Source organism: Gambusia affinis, linkage group LG20 (genome assembly GCF_019740435.1).
Source record: "Gambusia affinis linkage group LG20, SWU_Gaff_1.0, whole genome shotgun sequence".
Lineage (NCBI taxonomy): Eukaryota > Metazoa > Chordata > Actinopteri > Cyprinodontiformes > Poeciliidae > Gambusia > Gambusia affinis.
In genome coordinates, this window is record NC_057887.1 from 263,867 (window position 1) to 272,947 (window position 9,081).

The 9,081-nt window shown below is 38.2% G+C and overlaps 1 protein-coding gene across 2 annotated transcripts; it reads right to left on the minus strand.

The window, feature by feature from the left end:
* Nucleotides 1-1,982: 1,982 nt before the first annotated feature.
* atad1b (ATPase family AAA domain containing 1b) lies at nt 1,983-7,258 on the minus strand. Of its 2 annotated transcripts, none has more exons than XM_044101988.1 (10): nt 7,102-7,258; nt 5,622-5,804; nt 5,452-5,550; nt 5,264-5,384; nt 3,549-3,749; nt 3,316-3,422; nt 3,159-3,248; nt 3,034-3,084; nt 2,224-2,354; nt 1,983-2,138 (listed from the first exon to the last, which is right to left on the minus strand). In XM_044101988.1, the coding sequence occupies exons 1-10, from the start codon at nt 7,216-7,218 to the stop codon at nt 2,015-2,017; spliced, it is 1,224 nt and encodes a 407-aa protein (XP_043957923.1). In that variant the 5' UTR covers nt 7,219-7,258; the 3' UTR covers nt 1,983-2,014. The 2 variants fall into 2 exon arrangements, with proteins under 2 accessions (XP_043957923.1, XP_043957924.1); XM_044101989.1 differs by lacking the exon at nt 7,102-7,258 and adding an exon at nt 6,045-6,068.
* Between the last annotated feature and the right edge of the window lie 1,823 nt (nt 7,259-9,081).

The following is a 9,081-nucleotide window of genomic DNA, read 5'->3' on the forward strand; positions in this document are numbered from 1 at the left end:
TGAAAACTTAACATAAAGTAGGATAATACAGCAGCTTCATGAAAGACAGGTATAAAATACATTAATTAAAACTTACCTTAATCTTGGACGAAATGAAACTTCCACACAGATAGGATGTATTGATAAGAAATCTGCTTAGTAAGCAGTATGTGACATGGCATTGATGTGCCCACGCGGATTACCATATGGTAGGGCGGATTGATGGTAATCAACAGCGGGAAGAGCTGAGTGCCGAAAGAAAGTTCCGACTTGAAGAGATTGTTCAGAAGAAGATAAGCATGTTTCAGTTCTCTACCTGGTTTAACGCACCTGAATCAAATGATGGCTCGTTAGAAGGCCTAAGAAGAACATTGACATGCTGAAAAGGTAGTTTGTGCCACCAGGGAGAGAACTAAAACATTCAGGATCCCGGCTCTCGAAGACCGACTTTGGGCAACCCTGCTATAAAGCATAATCCATCTCGCGTCCAGATAACGTAGGCGATCCAATGCGGTCAAGGTGAAGGACCTTAACAGAGAACCATATTCCGAAAACAGCGTTGCAGCAGCTCCGCTCCGCTTGTTGTCAAGGAAACTTGTCGCCGGAACTCTAATCCATCCGCCGTCTGCGTCTGGCTCAGACTGGTTTGTTCCCACGAAGTATAGTGGACATCCACTACACTGCCACATCAAGAAAAGAACACTGTCCCCACTGTGTAACACAGAGGAGGCTCCGTTATGTTCTGGGGCTGCTTTGCTGCATCTCAACACTAACATGGGATTCTTGAGAGAAATGTGCTGCCCAGTGTCAGAAAGGTTGGTCTCAGTCGCAGGTCATGGGTTTTACAGGATATTGACCCTAAGCACACAGCTAAAAACACTGGGCTAATGGTGTTTTTTGGACTATTCTGAAGTGGCCTTCTATGAACCCTGACCTAAATCCTAATGAGCATCTTTGGAAGAAGCTGAAAGGTGCTGTCTGGAAAAGGCTTCAAACCTGAGACAACTGGAGTAGTTTGCTCATGAGGAGAGGGCTAAAATACCTGCAGAGGGCCAGAAGTCTCATGGACAGTTATACGAATCGTTTGATTGAAGCGATTGCCTCAAAAAGTTGTGCAACAAAATATTAAGTTAAGGGCACCATCATTTTATGTCTGAGTTTTTTTTTTTTAAATAATAATAATTATTATGAAGCATGTTTAAAAGGATATGTCTGACATTAATTTTCAATCCATTACCTTTGTCAGATTCAAGTTATTTCTGTGACAATTGTGGGTTTTCCTATGATTAACCGAGGGGTACCAACAATTTTGTCCACATGTCTAAGTACTTTCAACCATGAGCTGTCAGAGCAGGTATGAAACATCCCAAGGTAGACAGCTCTGACATAGGAAACAACCAAAATGTTCAATAACCAAATAGTGAAGCTCCATCCATAGAGATGCGTTAAAATAAATATTAATTTGCTTTTTATTTTTCTACTGCATAAAAAACACTTCAGATTGTTTACAATCAGAGCTGAACAGAACACAATACCCCACCATGGTTAGATATAAATAATAAATACACAACAATCCCTCAAATTATAAAAGTCACAAAAACATATAGAATAAAGGAACAATAAAGGTATTAATCAATTATAAATGACTTTATGATGATAATTGCTTGCTGTGTGTCATCACAGAGTGCTGCTCCTGACCAATTTGTCAGCAGTTTCATTGTTTTATTAAATTTATGGGTTTTGTCTAAGGATTAAAATTTATTAGCTTTGAGACAGTGAGGATTATTTTCAAATTCAGAACATCTCAGCGTTTTCAGGTCAGGGATGACAACAGTGGGAAGATTATAAGAACTTTGGTGAGGTGGCACATCCCTAGGTAGCTTCACAGAGAACTGCGGTGTAACTATGAACTCCATGTTTGGGTACCCAAACATGGAGGAGACAGGAAACAAAGATGTCAGAAAGCAGTAAGTGGCACATGCTCAATGAGTTTCCACACCAGCTGAGGCATTGGAAGTTTATATAACCCAAGTATTTAGTCCAGAGTGGCGTGAACCAGAACACCTGGAATATTTGCTGTCTTAGAGCGCTTCATCTTGTTGATGGAGGTCTGCAGGTCAGCCTGACCGATAGCACGTATAGGGCCATTTTCCTCCGAGCTGAGAAACAGGAAAAGTAAAAACACATCTGAGAAAACACCAGGCTGGTACACGCGAAATGTGAATAGGCAATTCTGCAGCTTACCTGCTGCTCTCGTTGTGGACAAAGTCTCGGACGCAGAGCAGTGCCGCATCACGACACATTTCTCTGAGGTCACTTCCTGAAAAACCATCGGCCTCCTTGGCAACAAGTTTAAGGTCGACAGATTCGTCCACCTGCCAGTGATTATAAATTATCAGATGATCTATCAGTTCAGTCTGTTCTGAATTGATCTTTATTCTTATTTGTAAGAAATGCTGCAGCAATGTAGAACGTTAACTCTGTCACTTCATACCTCAGGTGTGAGCCACCAACAGGTGGCAGAGACGACTTTCTGTTTAATTAACAAACCAGAGTGTGTTGGAAAACAAACAAAACATGCTCATAATTTAATAGATGGAGGCGTCAGTTCCGTCCGCCTCCTCCTCACCATGGGCTCAGTGTCTTAACAACATGGAGGCAGAGGCACAGAGAATGCTCAGCCATTATTAGACCAAGGGAAGCCAGACTAATTTATTTTGCTCAATTGTTATATTTAGCTAAATACTATTGTTGAGGAGCACAAGCAGGTCTCCTGATGCACAGATAAAAAAAAAAAAAAAAAAAACTCAAAAAAGGGTACTTGAAGGTTAAAGGATGAAAGTAGTTCAAGCCCCCCTTGCAGTCCCCCCTGTACGTGCCTGAAGTGTCAATCAAGTTTAAAATCATTAGCTCTTATTTACAAATTAGTAAGTCCCACCTTTAGGTGACCCTGCCTTTCGCACAGAGCAGACTTGATGTTTAGAGGTGGTATTTTCAAAATTGATCGTTTTAATGAAAACAAATGGCAAGTTTGTTTTTCCGAGCTGAACTTACGTTTTCGTTCATCAGAATCAGTCGAAGGATGTCCTCTCGCTGCCTATCGCCCTGCAGAAACAAACAGTGTTAGCATAGTCTACAACAGGATCTCTGGAACTTGTAAATACTTTGACTGTACATACAGGTAGGTTGATGTAAAACCTGGTTGGCATCCGCCGCAAAATGGCAGAGTCCAAGTCCTGAGGACGATTGGTCGCGCCCATTATGATCACCTGACACGGAGAAAACTATAAGACCACATCCACCTGCTTGTGTGTGCATCTTTGGTTGCAAACGCACCTGGTAATGATGGTCTGTGTCTAGTCCATCCCACAGACTCATAAACTGGGCTTTCATCATGGCTGTAGCCTCGTGATCTGAGTTTGAGCGACTCCTCAGGAATGAGTCTAAATTCAAAAGCAATGATATGTATTGGAGCCAGGCAGATACTACAACATACAGGTCCTTAATTCATACAGGTCGCAAACAGACTACAACTACCTGTACTCAGTCACTGTGTGCACATTTCTCACCAATCTCGTCAATGAAGATTATAGAAGGCTGCAGCTTAACAGCCAATGAGAATACAGCAGCTGCCAGTTTCTGCGATTCCCCGTACCACTTGTCTGTCAGTGTGCTTGGCTGCAGGTTGACAAAACGAAACCCTGCCTCCTTCGCTGTTGCCTTGGCGATCAGTGTTTTTCCACAGCCGGGGGGGCCATAAAGCAGTACGCCTGTTAAAATGAGGACAGGATAAGGCACACACTGACTTTTACTTTTCTAGTTTCAGAATAAAACTTGTTTGGATCATAAATAACTCCCTATTTCCAAACTCATGATGAGTTCCTCTATGGGATCTACCTGAAGATACTTCAGGTAGATCTTCAGTTGAACTCAGTTCAACTGATTTGAACTCATTCAGCCGATGTCATAAGTACCATCTAAGCATCCCACTGAGGGTTTTAAAATGTCCCAGCAGTCCACAGACAAACAATGGGAACTATTGGGTTAGAACATCTAAATTTAGACAATGTTTAGTTAGATTAAATTAAACTCTTGATGACATGATTTGAATCTCAGAGGGGTTTTATCTTCTAATTTTTTAAAGAGCACTGTCTGTATGCAATATTTGATCCTCTTATTATAGTCAGCCAACAAGCAACAACATTCAAAGAGGTTGACATAAAAAATTCAGTTACTTTAAACTGCCTTCTACACAGCTGCCCAAAGGAAATAACTACCTTAAGTCTAGAGATAACCAGCAGCAATATTAAAAAAAAGATATCTATTATTTTTTTTAAATATATTTGTTAAAACTTTGTCAATTTCCTGACAGTACAGTATGAGTAGGTCTGTCACAGTAATTAATTTTGACGAACAATAAATTGTTCCAGTAATTACTGTGATGAATGATAATATTGTTGTTTTGAGACCATTTTCAAATAATGATCTTTGAAAATAAAAAATTCTCAATGATCAATAAACTTTAAATTCTACTCATCATTTAACATTGGAACTGGAAGATATGTTAAATATCCAAATAATAAAAAAAAAGAATTATGATTATAAACAAAACTGTCCTTCAAAAAGGGGCTGGTTGAGTTCAATGCTGCCTCCTCCTGGCTCTGATTGGTTGTTTCTGACTAGTAGTAGTGCATTTCTTCAGACAGGAACAGCAGCGCAGGGAGGAAGTGGAGGAGGTTGATCTTTTCAAAGATTATCTGTCTCATATTATACTTTCATGATATAAAAATAGAATAAAATAACCAACAAAGAACATATGGGAAAAACCAATAAATCAGATGGAGAAAAAAATACTAACAGAAACAACTGAACAGCCACAAGGAACTGACAGACCAGCTGCCAAAAACTAAAAGAGAACATACAGCAAGAACCAACAAAACTAAATTTTTTTTACAGTGCATATGAAAACAAGAACAGACAGAGCCAAAGTTCACAATCACCACCTCAGGCCCAGAATCCATTAACCCATGATTCCATCTCCAGAAAATGTCACAATACAATTTGGAGACAAATTTAGATGGAACCTCCATTATCACTAAAATCTAAGGGTATTAACCCATTTAATCATTTTATTGATGCTGAAACTAAACCTATATATATCTATCTTTAGAAATTCTGGTCTCCGAACTCACTTTATTTTTCACTATCTCTGGTTCAACGTGATCTTAAACCTACCTCACAGCTGCAGTCACATGACACAGTAGGTAAGTGAATGAGCTCTGACCTTTGGGAGGCTGCAGAAGTTTGGAGTTCAGGAACAGGTGTCTTTTCTCAACAGGCAGGATCACAGTCTCCTTCAGCTCAGTGATGACCTCATCCAGACCAGCGATATCTCTCCAGGTGATCTGTCAGAGGTCAGAGATCAGACACAGTCTTGACTCTCAATCATCAACTCTCATGAGGAGAAACTACCTGCATGCTCAATGGGTCCACCAGATGAGCAGCGATACTCATCTCGTAGTCCGACAACTTGACGTTCTCCACTCCGATCCGACGCATCAACTTCTCAGCCTGTTGACGAATATTCAGAAAATTCATGAACAGACAAAAAGCTGTGAATAACAAGGCTGCTACAGCCTTACCTGCTTCTGAGCCTCCACCTTCTGCTTTCGAGTTGGGTCAATAACGTCCACCATCCACTTGATGGTGAAGTAGGTTACAGCTCCAAATATGGTGAGTCGGAAAAGCAGACCAATTACCTCGTTCCTCCCCAAAGGACGGGTAATGTTATCAATTGGAACATCTTTGAGAACCATGGCCACTCTCTGAAACACACACACACACACACACACAGCTTCACTAGAAGATTTCTGAAGAATTTTAAACGGGGCCTGCCAAAGTGTGCCTGTCGGTTGGGGGTTTTGGGGTCAGACATCCACTTCGTTTCTCACTCTAGCGGAGCGGCAGTTATTTTCAGTTACACTCTAATTTTACAAAAAATTTAAAACTTTGGTGCGCTAGTGACAAGTTGTGGAAAAACCGCAAGTCCTTTTTACGGTTTTTACCTCTCAACAGAACACGGACACATCTTCAAACTGAGAGTTGTATGTTGTTGTACATTTCTACGTGAAAACATGACCACACAAAAAATTCTCAAAATTAGTGTTTGTTTTTCAAATTTATTTTTTGTTTGTTTTTAATCTCACTCCATTGACTTCTACGGGATTTTGGGGCATAGTTTTCGCGAATTATGTCGCCATGGTAACTCCGACTTCCCTTAAAACTAATAGCTCCCTTCTCGAGCTCGAGCCGCACGTTTTATCAATTGTGTGGGGGTACACGTAGCGGCGGTACGAGACGCATTAAAGGTGACGGAATAAAAAGGAATAAAGAAAGAGACGTTCTATTGACGGTAGAACAATAAGGTGCCTTCCATGCATTGCATATGAGGCAGTGGCTGCTCTCCCTGTGCATTGTTAAGGCAAGCCCCAATTAGACAGATTCGTGGCCCCTGCTACAGGAGAATCTGTGGGAATGTTTTGTGAAATAAAGCAGATGTCCCTGATTAACAGATGAAGCCTTTAATCTGGGATTTTTTAAAACTAATCTCTGAACTCCGGCCTCAGATGAAAGCTCTCAAAGTCAAAATTAAAAAGTGTTTAGTCTGAAAGTTCATGTTCATGATCTGGAGCGGAGAAGGTCGTTTTTTGTTTTTTTTTTTTTTTGTTTTTTTTTTAATTAAAAACAAATCGCTAACGGACGTTCTGATCTGGTGGCGGTCTCGGCTGGAAGATCAGGTCTCTGTGGTTATACACATTACAACCTTAAATTGACACAAGCTTAAAGGGAATCTGGCAAGATGACAAGTGCGTGATCACAAAGGAAGTTTTACCAGCTCAAATGCAGTTAGCCACTATGCCGTAATGGCCTCCAAGTATAACGAAACTGGAAGTGACCTGAAGCTAACTCGTTTTAGCAAGGGTTGACCTTCATTAATGGATCACTCCGGCAACAATATGTAGGGAATCATGGACCAATCCTCACAACGGACCAACAGTAGTTCCACATGACCCAGGGGAACACAAAATCTGACAAAGCTGATATCAGCAGTAAAGAACTCACCTTATCCCAGCAGGACCGGCTTCCGTATGTCTGAGCACTTCTTCTTCTTCTTCTTCTTCTGCTTCCTCTTCTTCTTCTTGGATTTACAGGCGGTTGGCAACAAACTTTTAGTAGCATTACCGCCACCTACTGGTATGGAGTGTGGTTCCACCCCCACACACACACACACACATATATATATATATATATATATATATATATATATATATATATATATATATATATATATATATATATATATATATATACATATATATATATATATATACACACAAACACACAAATATACATACTTATACATAACTTTGTATTATATCCATCTATAATATTATACACATATTCACAAACACACAAACTATAATCTAATTCTATAAAATAATTTAGTTTTCTTTAAAAATCAAATAACTATTTGTATATATTTACTCCCCAAACTCTTTCTCAAAATATCTAATAAATTAACATTCAAACTCTCTCCTCATATATCTTCTCTTTCTTTCATATCTATGACATTCTAAAATTATTATTATATTCTAATATTTATGATATTTTAATAGGCTATGTTATATTGTTTCATATTTTCCACAATAATCACATTTGCCAGTAGTATGCTTTTGAATTTTAAAATGTGTATTACTAAGTCCTGTATGCCCAAATCTTAACCTTGTTATCACTTTTTCCTCCTTTCTATTTTTTTCCATTTCTTCTTTTTCCTGCTTTCTTCTGAATTTTAGAAAACTATGTTCCTGTTTTTTCTTCATCCCACCTTTCCTGCCTTTTTCCATCAGTCTTTCTTTAACAATACTCTTTCCCTCAGATGTATTTGTATTAATTGTAAAACTAATAGGATTCTGAATTGCCCTCTTTGCCATTTTATCTGCCCTCTCATTTCCTTCTACTCCAGTGTGAGCTGGAACCCACACAAATATAACTATCAAACCCATATTTTGTATTCTGAAATATTTATAATAAAATGACCTTCCTACTATCTGATTGATTATATTTTAAATTTAATAATGCAGTGCTTGAATTGGAACAAATTACTGTTTTTAATGGTTTTATGTCTTTTACCCATTGTAAAGCTAATAATATTGCCAACTGATAATCCATCTGTAATTCATTTTTCTATTTTATATTGAATTCTGGTACTACAAAAGCTATTCCTGTTTTTCCAGTTATTTTTAATGCATCTGTATAAATTTGAATAGACTGCTAATTACTGTTTAAATATAATTGTACTGAATAACTATCTTCAATCTAAGATTTATCTTGTTTCTTTTCCATTATTGACATATCTACTGTTGCTTCTGGTGAAATCCATGGTGGAATAATTGATATTGGTGTTGAGTAATTTCTAAATCAGTCATTTTAAATTATTTTCTTTTCTTTTCAGTTGTCCAACCAGAACTCTTCATTTCTTTCTTTCCTTTTTCCCAACATGGATTTAAAATTTCCCAAGTAGGATGATCGGAGTTATTGCCTTGTAAATTTAACCAATAATTTATTTCTAGTTTTGTTCTTCTTAAATCTAACCGCATTTCCCCCATTTCTACTTTTATTACTGCTGTTGATGTGGTTTTAAATGCTCCGGTACATAATCTTAATGCCTGATGTTGGATAATGTCTAATTTAACCAGATGTGTTTTAGCTGCTGAACCGTAAACTATAAAACCAAAGTCTATGGTTTTATAGACTTTTTCTTATCATACCTGTGTAAATCTCCTTTAGTGATTGCCTATCTGCTCCCCAGTCACTGCCAGCCAAGCATCTCAAAATTTTCTTACATTTATCAACAACTTTTTGAATATGCATTTGTATGGCTTATAGTATTCTCATTAAATCCTCAGTTAAATATCTTGGAATTTTAATAACTAAAGATGCTAAATTCAGTAAAACTGTTAACATAGAGAATACAATACAGAATTGCAAATTTCAGTTAAATAGATGGCTCCAAAGAGATCTGATCCTGTTTGGGAGAACCTA

Excerpts from the sequence above, each read along its gene's own strand:
- atad1b (XM_044101988.1), bottom strand. The coding sequence starts at position 7,218 with ATGCTACTAAAAGTTTGTTGCCAACCGCCTGTAAATCCAAGAAGAAGA. Across the intron at positions 5,805-7,101 it reads GCCGGTCCTGCTGGGATAAG|AGAGTGGCCATGGTTCTCAA; the intron begins GTGAGTTCTTTA and ends TGTGTGTTTCAG. Across the intron at positions 3,423-3,548 it reads AATCTTCATTGACGAGATTG|ACTCATTCCTGAGGAGTCGC; the intron begins GTGAGAAATGTG and ends TTTTGAATTTAG.